Raw genomic sequence first — 15,652 nt, forward strand, 5'->3', positions numbered from 1 at the left:
GGTTTTGAATGGATTCATTGTATACCGAATGACAATGATCCATGCATTTATAACAAGTTTTGTTTTGTGTTATACATTCATGTTTTTTGGTTCATATCCGTACTAGTACTGAAGATTATATATAAAGTTGGATAGCTTTTTAACTAGAAGGGTCTTATTATCCATAATTCTCAATATTTTTCATATCTAAAACCAAATGGCGGTATTCGTTGTAGATATAGACATGGTGCCAATAAGTGGAGTTATTTCTATCTTTTTTCTTACCTATAAACACTGAGTAGAGAAAAATATTTGAATACTATAATTTAAACATTACTTGTTGAATAGAAATATTATGAGGATTTTTGACACATGATAACTTGTATCATCCGGTGACCACGATGGTGATTGTTTGAAAGGGATGGTGAGATATATCCCAAGGGCTTCTAGTGTCCGTGCCGAATTATGGGCCTAAATCTCTTGGAATTAGTTGTCATGAGATCAAACTTGATGCCACTGCTGTTATTAAAGCTAATCTTGATAATCAAATGCTCACTATATAGATTCGAGGCTTCTTAATGGTTTTCAAAGTGCTAATATGAAACATATGTTTAGAGAAGGAAATCAATGTGTTAGGCAGCAACTCTATGGAACCTCGGACTGCCCAAGTATTGGATTTTGGTTTTGTTGTTAACTGCTATGAACCCTATTTGTATCAAAGATTTGCTACAATGAAACGTGGTATATATATGTTTTTTTCTCATTGAATGTTGGAATTATACGAAATACATTCAAAAAAATATCTAAAACAACGGAGATCTACTTGGAATCCCTTTCCTATTCTTCCTCCTGTAAGAATGTGGAGTTTGATTAATTGGAATTCCCTCACCATTCATCTGCAATATAATTTTTATATTGAAATACTGTTAAATTAAACCTATTCGATATAAAATTTATTCATCATGTTTGTTGTATATGAAATTTAGGGTAGTCTTTAAAGTATGATCATGAGAAAAACTGTGGGTGTTTGTGGAGAGGAACTTACATGATGATCATGAGAAAAACTGTGGGTGTTTGTGGAGAGGAACTTACATGAAGAGTTTGGTGAGAGAGATGATGTTCCTTGGATTCCACGCATCCTTCACCCGTACAATTTAAACAAGACGATGTATATTTAGGGGCATGGGTCTCACATAAACTAAACAACTTGGCTTCCAAAGATGGCAATACCCCGCTACTTTCAACCTTTTTCTGTTCCTCCATTCTTAATTTCTCTATTTCACAATTCATATATGAAACTCCTCCTCATATTTACGTATTTGTATTACTCACATATATGAGAAAAAGGAAATCATAGTTCTAAGAGAAGTAGGACACAAGTTTTCCATGTTGTATTAGGATTTCCTCCTGCTTCCCTTTTTTGTTGGATGACGATTTAACTACATTAATAACAAAACAAATTCGAGGGTGACTATATGTACTTTTTGTTATTGTATAACATCTGAAAATCAAAAGAGTGAAGTTCATTAATACATCTCTAATATTTTTAGTCAAATAAATATAAGTTAGACAACGCTAAACTTTTGTACTCTCACCCTCAAGCATTCCCTTCAAAATCGAACTATCGTTCACAACCTCATATAAGGTTTTCATATTTGACAAACTATAACATGAACATTGAGAATTTCAGTTCATAGGTGAGGCAATGGAGGTTGACTTTGACTTTGGAACATGGATTTGCTGCTTTCTAAGTCTGTTCACTGATGGGACAATTGTCGAGAAAATAATGGAGGGGTGATTTGACGGCTTTGGAATGTTTGGCTGAAATTGGTGGATTTTTAAGGGGTAATTAAGAAATGGCCCTAATTGGTCATTTTGGTACAACCGCAAGGGACCCTTTGCAGTTGTAGCTGCAGTTTTTCTTTCACCACCTGCAAGAATTTGCTGAATGATATATTTTAAATAAACTGTATGAACTAGATAAATGAATCATTGCATCGTAAATTGGCAGCAAACTTTATTCAGAAAGCATTGAAATTCAATTTTATCGTTCAAGATTTTGATGTTTGTATATAATACTGTCAATGTACACTTCTTAATTTGAACATCTAAGGAACTGTCAGGATCTGCCTGCTGAACTTTTTGTGTATGAAGAAAGAGTTGGAACTAGGAAGTTGCGCGTCGCTACAAAGACGGAAGGAGCCAAAGATTGAAGAGAGTTGAAGCAAAGGATAGAAACCACGACATGAAAGCCATAGCTGCAGACAACTGATATCTACTGCATATCTTTGACGGGCAATATGTTGAGCTGACATTGACCAAGAGACTTGTCACACTAGCAGTTGAGCAAGCTGCGGCTAGTGAGAGAAATGACAAGGCCTGCAATCAGATAAAACACATGTTTTTACATCAAATTATGATAAGGGATAACACCGTGGTGATGATATGCATAATAAGCCTTGTAACATACCCAGTCTCCAACAATGACAACCAGCAGTACCCTTGGTTGCCGTGGTAAGCCTTTAACGAACACGGAATATGCATCAACCAATGCTAATGACACACTCCATGGAGTCACTAAACCCATGACTGTCACCAAGTAGCTGCGAAAAAATTTAAAGGAAAATTGGAGATTGATTTATCACCCAACAATTGGTGACCATCAATGAAAACACAAACATTATCTTCTATATCATTATATCTAATGAGCAATTGAACATTATAGTTTGTACCTGCAATTGACCGAACAACACCATAGACAAGGCAAGTTTAGACAATAGAAGACCTTATCCTATGGCAATTTTTTATCAATTAATAGCTTCTGTTACTAGTGCAAGGGCTTTGAAATTGCAAGAACAGATAAGGTAAGACGGCCATGCCAGTCATAGCAAATTGGTACTTAATTTTTTTGAAGTACAGAATAAAGTGGTTATATTCATTGTCTTAAGATTGATCCAGATGGTTTGTGCTGATCTATAGAAGTTAGATAGCAGATACAGACAGTGCCTCATTATCTAGTTTCAAGTACAGAATAAAGTGGTTATATTCATTGTCTTAAGATTGATCCAGATGGTTTGTGCTGATCTATAGAAGTTAGATAGCAGATACAGACAGTGCCTCATTATCTAGTTTCATCTTTCCAGAAACATGCAAAACACAAGGACCCAAGTCAAGGAATAAAGTTTAAATGCAAAAGCCATACAAGAACATTATCTACTTTTACAATTCACCTTGTTAACTATCTTGATTCCCTTGACATCAAGCTTAATCATCCTTGATATTAGCACTTGATGAGCTACTTGACTCCGGCCATTTTGTTAATTGCTTAAATTAAGGCCTTTTTCTTGTACAAATGCTCCCAACATTGTGCATTTTATACACACAAAAAGACACATTTTTTGCATTTCCATTCACCTAGTGAAAAATTTTAACAGAGGAAGGAGAATAACAAACAATTTCAATCTGAACAGAGTCGAAAATAAGAAGCCCGGAAATCCAGCCTTGGATAACAAATATCATCAGCAAATAAGTTATATTCTATGGTCTAGTTCAACTAGCCAAGTAACAGGTCATGTACATTGAGAATGGGTTTGATAACTCTAATTGTTGAAAGACCAAATTCAGTCATCCATAAAAAAAGCAATTTATCTTTGCATATCCCTGAATCAAAATAGACTCTCAGATAACTTTACCCTTTCAATCATTAAATGGCACCTTTCCCTGCAATCATCCATAAGCAAGAAGCAAGATTTCCTAAAAATGTCTTCTTCTTCTTCTTCTTCTTCTTCTTCTTTTTTTTTTATTATAAACCTTAAATCCTTTTGTTTTCATAAAAAAAAAAATTCACCTAATTCATTTTCTGGCCAAGCCCAAAAGCCCTTCCCTTCAAACAATTTCCATGAAGATACCAGTAGGAAGCAGTAGGAACCAGAAGTACTTTTGCTCTCTCCAACATGGTAAAGCTGCTATTTTACATGGCAAAAAGACACACAAAGCTTGCCTAACCTCAATCCAAATCCTTAAAAACCAATCACTAAAATGATCACTATTGTGATAGTTTTTCCCTGGAGGTTCCCAAAGTAACACCAGAACCAGCTATTAAAAGTTGACAACGAATTGAATTCCGAGCGAATATCAGAAACAAAGAGGCATGGGTATTGAAGATTAAAAGCCAAAGAGAGGAAGAAAGATAAAATATGACCAAATAAATGGAAGAATCTTAAAACGTTGACAGTTACCTGAAAGAAGTATAGCTATAGAATTCAACATCCAAACACATAAAGAGAAGTGAAGCAGCGGAGAAAACGGTTTGTCCCAAACGAAGAGCCAAGCTGGCGCTTGTTCCCAACGCCCCTGGCACTGCTTCCATCGTCCCTCATGTCATCTTTTCTCTCTGTTTCTTCATCTTTAGTGTATCCCCCTAAAACCCAATAAAAAAGCAGAGGCCAAACACTAGGAGAAGGGATTGAAACAATAGAATTAGAGTAAAAAAGAAAAAGAGAGAAACAGTGGAGTCCTAGGAATAGGATGAAGAAATGGAAAGAGAGGAAAAAGAGGAGATGGGTAGGGTGAATGATTAAGGATGGAGGAGGAGGAGGCCAAGTTGTTGTAATGGCGCTTTTGGGTCAATGTCAATTCTCTCTCTCATTCTTAATTTTACAAATGGAGTGTCCCTCTTTTCTCCATTTTTGATTCTTGTACGTGGATTCCCGGGGGTTTTCCACTCTTTTGACGATGTAAATAATAATGTGTCATTCCTTCACGTATATACTACCAAGACACTGTTGAGTTGAAGCTACTATATTTTATTTCTGAAATGCAAATGAAATTCAAATTGGTGAAATATTTAGAAATTAAACATTGAATAATTGGAACCATACAAAGTTGATTGCCGGGCCAAGACAATTGGAACCCCACAAATTGGTATTTAAGAGAGAACAAATTCCATTTCTAAAGAGGTGGTTGATCTGTCCTACAGTTTGGAACACCCATGATTCAATCATTTCCAACCCAATTTTTATAATATTACTTGTCAATCTGCTTCTGCTTCTGCTTTTTCAACACATCCCTCTAAATTTTATCACTTTCTCCATTTCTTATCTATAAAAACAAGCTTCATGTGCCCTTATTTATCAGAACACTGTTGACTTGTCATTTTAGGCAGCAAATGCAAGGAAACTGTAAGTTTATTCACACAAAAGACTATTTTGATGAATTCAAAATTGTCCACACTTAGATCATATTTGTGTAAGCCTTTCTTTTTCCAGATTATTATTATTGTTTATAAAATTATCATTTAATACATAAATTTCATATTTGAAAATGAAAAGAAAATAGATATTTATTTATTTATAAATATTTTATAATTTTGTACATATTTTTACTAAAAATTAAACTTATTTTATCTTTTTAAGAATTAAGGCTAAATTCACAAAATGTATAAAGTTGAGAGTTAATTTGTTATTATGTAAAAAAAAGACCACCACTAATGAGTTAACAAAAGGATGATCAAAATATTAAATTTCGTTAACATTAATAATTGAAATAAAAAATTTAAACTTAAATAACTAAAATAAAAATACACTAATAATTTTGTAGTTTACCTGTAAACATTTTTTGAAATTGAAAAGATAACCTTTTTTAGTTTCAGCCTTTTATCAGACTTGTTTCAGATTAGAATTTCAAGCATCTTATTTCGACAATCTGGATAAAATGAGAAGATGCTAAGAGGAGTAGTTTTATTTGGTATTATTATGTGGGTGGTACACTCATTGATTTATTTAGTTATTTCGTTGGAATTTGAAGAATATTGGGAGAGTAAATTGTGTCATTATTCATTTGAGTACCTTAAATCAATAAAGGTCAAGTGAATCGTTAGGGTATATATGATTAAGTTATAGTTACAAATAAAACAAATAATTTCATATCTTAAGTTCACGAGAAAGAAAAATTGTAGTGAAAAAGTTTCATTAACAATTTAGATGAAATGAAATAATTATTTCTAACTCTATTCAAACATCTATATATAATGTACAAATAAATACACAAGTGTTTTTTGAAAAGACTTTAAAATTTATCAAATAAACAAGATTATTCAATTTAAAATCAATAAATAAACATATGTTTTGGCTTAAGCCACCATCTGGGACATCATTAACATCTTTTCTTTGTCCTTTCATGATTGCAAAATATATACATATCACATATATAAATATATATTATATAATTATGTACCAATCATAGCATGTAAAATATCATGCATATACATTATATTTTTAAATCAAATTCATGCAACATGAATAAAATGATAAATTTGACATGCATGTTCTTGCCATAAAAGTTTCTTCTATATCAAATTTTGATAAGATTATTGACCTTGATGCATTCACATTTATCGATAGCCATCCTCGTAGTATCATGCTTGTAGTGTCGTGTAAATAAACACGACTTCACTAATATCTCATAAATATGCCAAAAAAGAATCTTAAAATTATCGGCGTGTGGGGATAAAATAATCTTATTAACCGTAGATTTCAAGGCTTGTAACCATGCCACTATTTTTAAGGATGAAGGATAATAAAAAGAAACTTTTGCAATAGTTTTTTTTATAGAATAATCAATAATATTAGAAGATGAAGGAGAATAAAAAGAAACTTTTGTTTTTCAGCTTTTGATATGATTTTGGTGTTACATACAAATAAAATTCCACTCTCTTATTTCTAGGAGTTCTTATTTCTCTTCATAAACTATCCAATAGATAATCACATTTTAAAAAAATAAATATGATTATTCAAATAGAATAATTATTCAATAAATGTCTACTTGAATAATCACAGTCTTTGTTAATATTAAAGTACTTTTGGTAATAAGAGACATAAATTATCATTCGAATAGTGACATATCTTGATTAGTAACCAACTGACATAACTTTGGGTATTTAAGTGACATACCTTATCACTATAAATAGTGACAACTCTTGATCAATAATCAAGTGATACAACTCTTGGTTACTTATAACTTTGGCATAATGACTTATTTAACTTTTCAACTTAACAAAAAAAAAATCATTTTAGCCATTTATTTAATTTTTTTTTTGTTTTAGCATTTGAACTTGTATTTTTTGTCACATCACCTCAAAATAGATGGAAAAATTAATATTTGTAAACTCTACTAACACGGCATACATGTGGATTGCCATGTAAATGACATGTCAACATTTAATTACTTTTTTAAAATTTAAAAATATTAAAAATATTTTATAATATTTTATAATTTTAATGATTTTTAATTTTTAAAATTTTAAAAATTAATTAAATGCTGACATGTCATCCACGTGGCAATTCACATATAACATTAGCAAAGTAAAAAAAAAAAAAAAAAGGTAATCTACAAAAATAGTTACTTTTGTTTGCCTCAGGTTACATTTTAGTCACTTATGTTTAAAATGTTACGTTTTAGTTACTTATGTTATTATTTTGTTACAAAGTGATCACTCTACTGTTAAGTTCCGTTATCTCTCTAACGGTAATCGTAGGGAACAGTCCAATTAGATTTTAGGTGCCAACTTAGATTTCTAAATGGGATGAAAATAAATTTTTAATTAAAAAAATTTAATTAATTAAAATTTTCAAATGTAAACCTTAACTAAAAAAACTGTTGATCTCCTCTTTTTAATTTTTCTTATGTCTCTTATTTTTTCAATGGTGTTTTTTTTTCATTTGACTGGAAAAACTATTATTAAGATTAAAATAGTTGAAATCAACAATAAGAAAGAATAATCTGGAATACCCACAAAGAGATTGTGAACATACAAGTTGATTCAAATTAGAAAAAATTTAATTGAGAAACTAATTATTCAAGAACTATGAAAGAACTAGAAAATATAATAATTAGGAACAAGAACAATGAAAGTAACAGCCTTTTTCTGAAAATTTTAAAATTAGCATGAATGAAACATGTTTCTGGTTGCATTTTATAGGATGTCTATTGACGCAAAATAAAATACATGTTTACAAACAATTTCAAAAAATAGAAGAAAATATCAAGAATTTTAATTTAGGGTTTTCATTAAATAATAAAAATCTAATCTTTTGTTTTTTAATACTGAATAAAAGAGATAGAGGAATATAAAGAAGACATACCTGAACCTTCCATTGAATCCATCTTTATGAAGCAGTCAATTTGATTTCAACTATTTTGATCTTAATAATAGTTTTTCCAGTCAAATGAGAAAAAAAAACCCATTGAAAAAAAAGAAGAGATGGAAGAAAATTTAAAAAGAGGATATGAACAGTTTTTCAGTTAAGGTTTAGGTTTAAAAATTTTAATTAATTAAATTTTTTAATTAAAAATCTATTTTCATCCCATTTAAAAATCCAAGTTGGCACTTAAAATTTAGTTGGACTGCCACGTAAGATTACCGTTAGAGAGATAACGGAACTTAACGGTAGAGTGATCACTTTGTAACAAAATAATAATATAAATGACTAAAATGTAACATTTCAAAGATAAGTAATTAAAATGTAATCTGAGCCAAACAAAAGTGACATTTTTATAGATTACCCAAAAAAAAAAGTGAACTTTTTTCATTTGGGGTGATTTAACAAAAAAATATAAGCTTAAGAGCTAAAAAGATAAAAAATTAAATAAATCGCTAAAATAGCTCTTTCTGTTTTTTTTTTTTATAAATTTAGAAGGTCAAATAAATCATTATACCTATAACTTTTCATTAACTTTTCATTTCCAACAAATATTTCACCTACATGTGAAAGACTTACAAAATTAATCTGAAGTTAAAAAGCTGAAACTAGACTTAATGAAATTTCATCCCTAACAACTCTAGTATTTTAATTTCCTATAGGTAAAGTGTAGTAAAATCCTGAAGTTACTCCAGGATTTCATATCTTTTATCTACTCCAAAAACCATACTTGTGTCTTTTAATCAACGACAAAACAAACCCAACAATTTTATCCAGTCATTAGGATGGGTTTATACATGTTTAATTATATTGTAATTTCCTATAAATTATTACACACTAATAAAAGTTGTTTTCAAGCATTCGATAGCATCAAGGTAATTGTACCTCAATTCGATCGCGTTTGATTGTTTGCTGATGTAATGGCTTGCTTTGGTGGCTATTGCTTGTTCCTATGGCTTTGAATCCTCCTTTTCCTGTTTAGTAATGGAGGCCTGATTGAAGTGTAAGTTTTTCCTGAGCAGTCCAACTCGGACTTTAGATTGATCGGCTTTCGAGTGAACTGTGACTCTCGTTCAAGTGTACTAAGATTGTTGAAAGCTTTGGCTCATTTGGAGCTATTGCTCTTGCTGCATGTAAACCTATTGGAAAAACATTTGTTAAGGACCCTCCAGCAGTATCAAGCCCTTTCTCAAGAATCGTAAGAGATTTCATAGCAGCCACACTTGGTTTTGATTTTGCCCAAGCCCTGTTTTCACGATCCACACTGGGGAGAGTTGTACAAGTATTTCATCTTCTAAATGTTTATTAACTACTGGATTATTATCTACTTCTTTAGGGATTTTGAAGAAGGTCGTGATGTTGAAGTACTTGAAGCCATGACTTGTACGGAAGAACCAAGGCTGTTTATTGATGATTTACATTCAAACTCCTTAATGATAGTGAGATTATTTAGTTTCCAGGATTCCCAGTGCTTTGATAAAAAGAAACAGGGGTTCGTACTAGAAGCTTAGAAAATTATTATAAAAAGCCAGCATAGTAACATACAAAGAAGATAAGGGTTTCTCAGTGGATTACTGCAAAGTTTAGCAACACTTGTTTAAAAATTACAAAATCTCAGCCGAGAATAAACAAATTCATACAAGACTTGTTTATGAATCAAGCTGAGCATACCAGACACCAGTGATCTTGACATCCTTTGGAGTCTTGGCACCCAAGTCAGTGTCAGATGGCTGAAGGCTCTCGAACACACCGATAACTTCACCGGTCTCCGGCTTGCTCTTTGTGACGCTCAAGGTGATTTTCCCTGATGAAGATGCAGCACTCTTGTTGTTCTCCTTGGCTAGCTCTTCCTCATCCCCTCTTCCTCCAGCAGGCAAGGCCACTGCATTATCGTAACCGGTTGAGCCACCCCTTCCCTTTGGGTCCAAGAAAGATGAGCCACGGTAGGATGGTACAAGGAAGTCTCCTCCAAAGCTATCAGGTTTGCCTGATGCAACCAATTGCTTGATGGTGAACAGGAAAGGCACACGCTCACCACCAGGAAGCTGAACTGTGACGGCAGCATAATCAATCCCATCTTTCTCCTCGAATTTGACGGTGCCATCGGTAGATACCTCGAAAGGGCCCTCGATTTCGTCAAGGGTGTAGGTTAAACGGGTCATGAGCTTGGTGTTTTGGAACTCAGGAGGGGCATTCTTGTTAACCCCCTCAGCCTTGACAGTGAAGGAAGTGGGCTCCAAGCAGAACTTCTTGGCGTAGTATTTGCCAGGCTTGAAGGCAAAAGAGTCGACACCACCATCGATGGTTGGGCACTGGTTAGCAGTTCCTGTTCCTTTGACTTCCATGTATGTCTTGCTTTGGATTTCATCGTAGGTTAGCCGCTTTGGAACTCCTTCAGCGCTTGCTCCCTTCAAAACAAACCAGTCATTGTAACATATTTGTTCAGATCACGGATCATATATGATCCTTATGTATGCAATCAACGATACTTGGCTCAAATGAAAAATCCAAATGACAAAGTTACAACACCATGCAAGCTCATTAAGAATCCTACCTAAGCTACATAAAAATAAATACAGAAATTTGAAGCAAGTGAGAGGCGAGAAGTAAATACCGAGACAACAAGAGCAGATGTAGCAAGAGCGAAACCAGCGAGCTTGGTAGCATCAACACACTTCAGAGCCAAGTCCTTGAGGTCAGTTTGCAAAGAGCAGGTAAGCCTAGCACCAACAGGCTCCAAACCGAAGGCCTTAGAAACGCTCTGGGAGGACCTGAGCGGCACATTGGTCCTTGATGGTGCAGCAACCTTGATTGGTTGCATCAGGGTAGCTGCAGCTTGAAGTGAGACCGCCATTGTTACGAACTATTGGAAAACAAAGAAGAGAGAGTTGTTTTAGTGAGAGCGTAGGGGAAATTTAGGGGCCAATTATGTTGGTGGCAATGGTGAGAGTAAAGATAAGGGGATAGGATATGGGAAGTTCCCATTGGTGGATGAAGGTAATGTATTTGGTTTCAGGGTATGACACGTGGAGATTTTGTGAAATGGGATAAAAATAGGTGTTAGTCATAGTGGATGATGTGGAGGGACTACAGATTTTCTTAAAGTTAGTTCTGCCATACAAATTCTGGTGGTTGGCCTTCCTCCACTGGGGCAATCGTGCTCAGAGAGTACTTTGAGTTGGAAATCATTTGGTTAAAATATGCTGTTAGTCCCTATATTTTGATACAATCTGAGATTTAGTCTTTGTACTTAAAAAATTTTAAAAATTAAATCCTACTTTTTTTTTTCTTAAAATCTCAGTGCAATCATCAAAATCACAAGTACTTTCTGTCAAAATTTTTAATTTTTCATAAGTATTTTTGTCAAATTTTGTTAACTTGAAATTTTGATTAGGTTTTTCTCATATGATGTGACATATGATTGATAGAAAATAAATATATTAAGTTGAAAAATTTTGTTAGAAACTACCAACAAAGATAATAATTGAATTAGGATTTTAAATTGAAAAATTAGAATGATTGATTTTTTTTTTTTACATTGTAAGTATAGGGACAAAATTTCAAATCCTACACAAGTACAGGGACCAAATAATTTTCATCAACTTCTGTTGTGTTTGGGTTCCGTTTGGATGTAAAAAGTGTCCAAAGTAGTAAGCCCAACCCAAACTAGAAGAGAAGTAAAATCATAAAATAATGATGATGGCCCATGCAGGTCTCGAACCTGCGACCTTCGCGTTATTAGCACGACGCTCTAACCAGCTGAGCTAATAGGCCTCGATGGCATGTACGATTTTATTATATAAATGAAGAGACTACAAGATTTCGTATAATAGTTCAATAATTCATACACGTGGAAAGACAGATTCGTCATTGACGATTATCAACGAGAATTGACAGTGTTTGTGGGAAAACCAGTCTAAAATAACCAACCCCTTTCTTTATTCCTCTGCTTAATTTCTTCATATATTAGCCCTATCATTACTCTTAAGGCAGCACCCTCTGACATCTGGCATGCATCCACAGCATTTATGAAGATTGCTGGTTACCTGCAAAACAAAACTTTAAAGTTGTTTCATATTCATATTCAACCAAAAACATCAAGCTTGGCTTTTTTGTCCCTAGCTCGCTTATCATGATCTTCATCTTTCCTTTCGCTTTTTTGAAACAACAGGTTTAAATGTCAACAAATAAAAATACCCATTTTCCTAATATGTTGTAGTTGGGTATTGAAGTAAAGATTAGACGACCTCAAAGAGCAACTAAAACTATGACAAGTAACCTCATATACCAAAAAGTCAAAGAAAAACTATAACCTGAAACTGGGGTTGCAGGTTGCTTATTATTGTTGTTGTTTGTCGCATTAGTTGTGGATGGTATGACAACGCCAGGCCATGATCGGCACATGCAGTGTTTTCCCACATCTATGCTGGCATAGAGTGTGGATAGATGTTTCCCACAACCACCCCAAGTGTACTTTCCACATTGCCTGCAATCCACCCTGTAACACATTCTTTAGGAATTTCTTTGCTGGCAAGATTTTTAAATCTTGTACTGATATTTGATATTGCTTCACATCTCTTTATCCTTCTCCTTTTTTGGTCTTTAAAATGAAACGTTTGCTTTGATGTAATCGAACACATTGTTGCATAATTAGCTAAATAGTAAAATAGAAACTTTGCCTGCTTATCTTCTTGTTTGTACCGCTTTGGCTAGTTATATTCCTGTCGTCCAATTCACTCACAACTATCCTTTCCGCCCATGTTTTCATAATAATAATAATAATTGTCGATAGATATGTTAATGCATTAAAAAAGCTTGGCACTGTTTAAAATTCACCAATAGCAACAAAAAAGGATAAATGCATGTCGCAATACAAAAATTCCAATCAGGCTTTTAAATGTAGGGAAATGATTATATCTAACCATTGATGTACCGCAATTACATATTTGATAGATTACTATATGAGAGCTTTGCACGAAAATGGTAAGAGTTTTTCAGAAGCATATTACAGCAGAATATATCAATTATGAATACAGGCAACCAAAACTGTAGTTTGCTACTACAGATGGTAAGATTCAACGGCAGACCCCGATAACTACTAGTTAGGCATTATCAAAATCTAGGACCCAAAATCCGGAGGCACTGATGCCACCTCCCTCAGATTATGGGTGGATTGCAGGTTTCTTTATTGAGCTCAATTCTACGGCACCTGCACTCATCAAAACACACTTCACTCCTCTTCCTACGATGCCAAGATGTGTGACAGCTGCGGCCCCATTTGTGTGAGCAGTGGAAACAGTTGGAGAGTCAAAATGATCTACATTTTGCTGTTAGCAGGAGACATATGTGAAGAGTTCACTGCAGCAAGAGATGCATTATTCTCACCGCCCCTTGCCTTGCCAGATGCCATTCCCTGGATTTTTGCAATAATCAACGTTGGGTCGGAGATCAGCTGCTCTAGATCTTCAAGCTACAAATATGGAAATAGACAGAATAATAAAGTATGTTTTACATCATTATTATTTAGTTCAAATAGATCATCAAAATTGCACTTGCCTTCTTTTCCAGGTCTTCAGCAAGTCCAACAAGATTGTCAATTTCTGCTTCTTTATCTGTCAATTTCTGCTTCTTTATCTTTGACAGATAGAACAGTCTGAGAGCCTTTAGACAGTTGTTCACCGTCACCAAATTCAGAGGCAGCTGAAGATGATGCTAATCCAGTGGAAATCATTATCTCATTCGTGAGCCGTTGCACCCGAGACTTGCAAACTGAGATGGCCTTCTGACCGTATGGAATTGCTTCTTTGGGGTTTGAGCCAATCTCCAAACACGTACAAATCCGAAAATTCCTAAATTATAGAGTTAAGCAGAAAATATAAAAACTGAATGACATTGAAGGTTTGACTTAGGGAGATCCACATTTCTTCAACTGACCAAGATACCGCATTATTTAATTGAACCGGGGACAACCAAAGAAACAAAGATATTTCAACCTTAACAAGGATACAGTTCAGCTATTTGCCGGTGATCTGGTTCAACCAGCTGTTGCAAAATGGATAGAGCTTTCTGGTAATTGCCAAGTTAAGATTCAATGTCCTCTAAAGAAGCATAACAGAAAAAAAACATGGATGCTTCAATAAAAACTGGTAAAGAGGGTTCCTCCTCCCCATCCCAACAAAGCATACACAAGCTACAACGAGCAGTCAAGTACTGACCTCTTTCCAAGTCAACTTCAGCCAATGCAGATAAAATACTCCACTTTCTCCATGGTGTCACCCAACTGCTGTTTTTCAGCAATTGCCCTCGCAATACCTAGCATTTTCAATGCCAAATCCAAATCCAATTCCGATTCATCCACGTCCTCATTTGCTTCAGCTTCAATCACATCATCAGTGTCGCTATCGTCACTATCCTTGTCTTTTTCACCTGAAACACAGAACTAAATCCAACTGGATGTGTAAAAGAACAGTTAACAATTTAGTTTATGAACTATAACATTGATCGTGGAGCAGCTGTTATGCACAATTCACAACAATGTGAACGAAAATGAAAGAGATTCAACTACAACGCTCAATTCAACTAGAGGTAAATAATCCCCTCAGAAGACATACTGCCATCCTGTTCCGAATTGCTTGATACAGAAGCAACTGAAGATTCCCGAGTTACAACACCTTTGGTCGGCCCCTCTTTGTTTGAGTCTTGCAGAATCTCACCATCCTTTTCCGGAACAGAAACCAGAGGACCAGTCTCCTCTTGAGCCTTGCACAGCAGTGCACGTCCATACAGATAGTACACGTTGAGACATGCGACAGCAAGTTCACCGTGATGCAAAGCCCTAATATGAAAAAACCTTAAATAGTTAAATATAACTTCAGCTACAAATGGCAATTCACTAAACCTCTGTTTGATTGTTTTTTGCACCTAATTGCACTTTGAAACTATCTTAATTACTTCACAGAACATAAATTATAATAATGCAAGTTAATGAAAAAAGTTAAAATTTTTATTTTTCTTAAAAGAAAGGGAAAAAAAAAGGGGGGTAAAACCAAACCCTGAATCATAGATTTAGTTTATTTCCTCATAAATTAAATAAAAAATGGAAAAGAGATCAGATGAAACAGAAGCACAAGGTTTAAACCTGATTTCAAGGGCACGGCGAAAGAAATGGGCAGCTTGGGTGAAATCGTTTTCTTTAAAAGCCTTGGATCCTTTCTCCGTCAACTCATCTGCGAACTCCAGCGCCTTCGCTCGGCCAATATCCGGCGCAATTCCACAGCTTTCAGTGTTGTTCTCATTATTGCATGTAGACTCGGTACCTCCACGAACCGCAGATTCGATAGTGGCTTCTATTGAACCTTGCGCTTCTAGGGTTTCCACCTTTTTCGGTTCTGGGGTTTGCTCTGTCATCGTCACCGGCACCGCCGTAACTTCTTCTTCAGCCATCACTTTTTTTCTTTAATATTTACCGAAAAATA

General features: G+C 34.4%; 2 protein-coding genes, 1 long non-coding RNA gene, 1 other non-coding gene and 1 pseudogene across 4 annotated transcripts; all 5 read right to left on the reverse strand.

Moving 5' to 3' along the window:
* Positions 1-1,971: 1,971 nt before the first annotated feature.
* LOC108484619 (CASP-like protein ARALYDRAFT_485429) lies at positions 1,972-4,747 on the reverse strand. The gene is made up of 3 exons (XM_017788473.2): positions 4,218-4,747; positions 2,450-2,582; positions 1,972-2,358 (listed from the first exon to the last, which is right to left on the reverse strand). The coding sequence occupies exons 1-3, from the start codon at positions 4,346-4,348 to the stop codon at positions 2,164-2,166; spliced, it is 459 nt and encodes a 152-aa protein (XP_017643962.1). The 5' UTR covers positions 4,349-4,747; the 3' UTR covers positions 1,972-2,163.
* Positions 4,748-9,670: 4,923 nt separating this feature from the next.
* On the reverse strand, positions 9,671-11,144 carry LOC108483949 (oxygen-evolving enhancer protein 1, chloroplastic). Its single transcript, XM_017787511.2, has 2 exons — positions 10,792-11,144; positions 9,671-10,585 (listed from the first exon to the last, which is right to left on the reverse strand). The coding sequence occupies exons 1-2, from the start codon at positions 11,029-11,031 to the stop codon at positions 9,827-9,829; spliced, it is 999 nt and encodes a 332-aa protein (XP_017643000.1). The 5' UTR covers positions 11,032-11,144; the 3' UTR covers positions 9,671-9,826.
* Positions 11,145-11,877: 733 nt separating this feature from the next.
* Positions 11,878-11,951, reverse strand: TRNAI-AAU (transfer RNA isoleucine (anticodon AAU)). The gene has a single exon. It is a non-coding gene; the product is annotated as a tRNA-Ile (tRNA).
* LOC128283808 (uncharacterized) lies at positions 11,938-12,907 on the reverse strand. The gene is made up of 2 exons (XR_008274217.1): positions 12,491-12,907; positions 11,938-12,223 (listed from the first exon to the last, which is right to left on the reverse strand). It is a non-coding gene; the product is annotated as an uncharacterized LOC128283808 (long non-coding RNA).
* Positions 12,908-13,068: 161 nt separating this feature from the next.
* LOC108484801 (uncharacterized) lies at positions 13,069-15,620 on the reverse strand (annotated as a pseudogene).
* Between the last annotated feature and the right edge of the window lie 32 nt (positions 15,621-15,652).

This window comes from Gossypium arboreum, chromosome 11 (genome assembly GCF_025698485.1).
Source record: "Gossypium arboreum isolate Shixiya-1 chromosome 11, ASM2569848v2, whole genome shotgun sequence".
In the NCBI taxonomy this organism is placed as follows: domain Eukaryota; kingdom Viridiplantae; phylum Streptophyta; class Magnoliopsida; order Malvales; family Malvaceae; genus Gossypium; species Gossypium arboreum.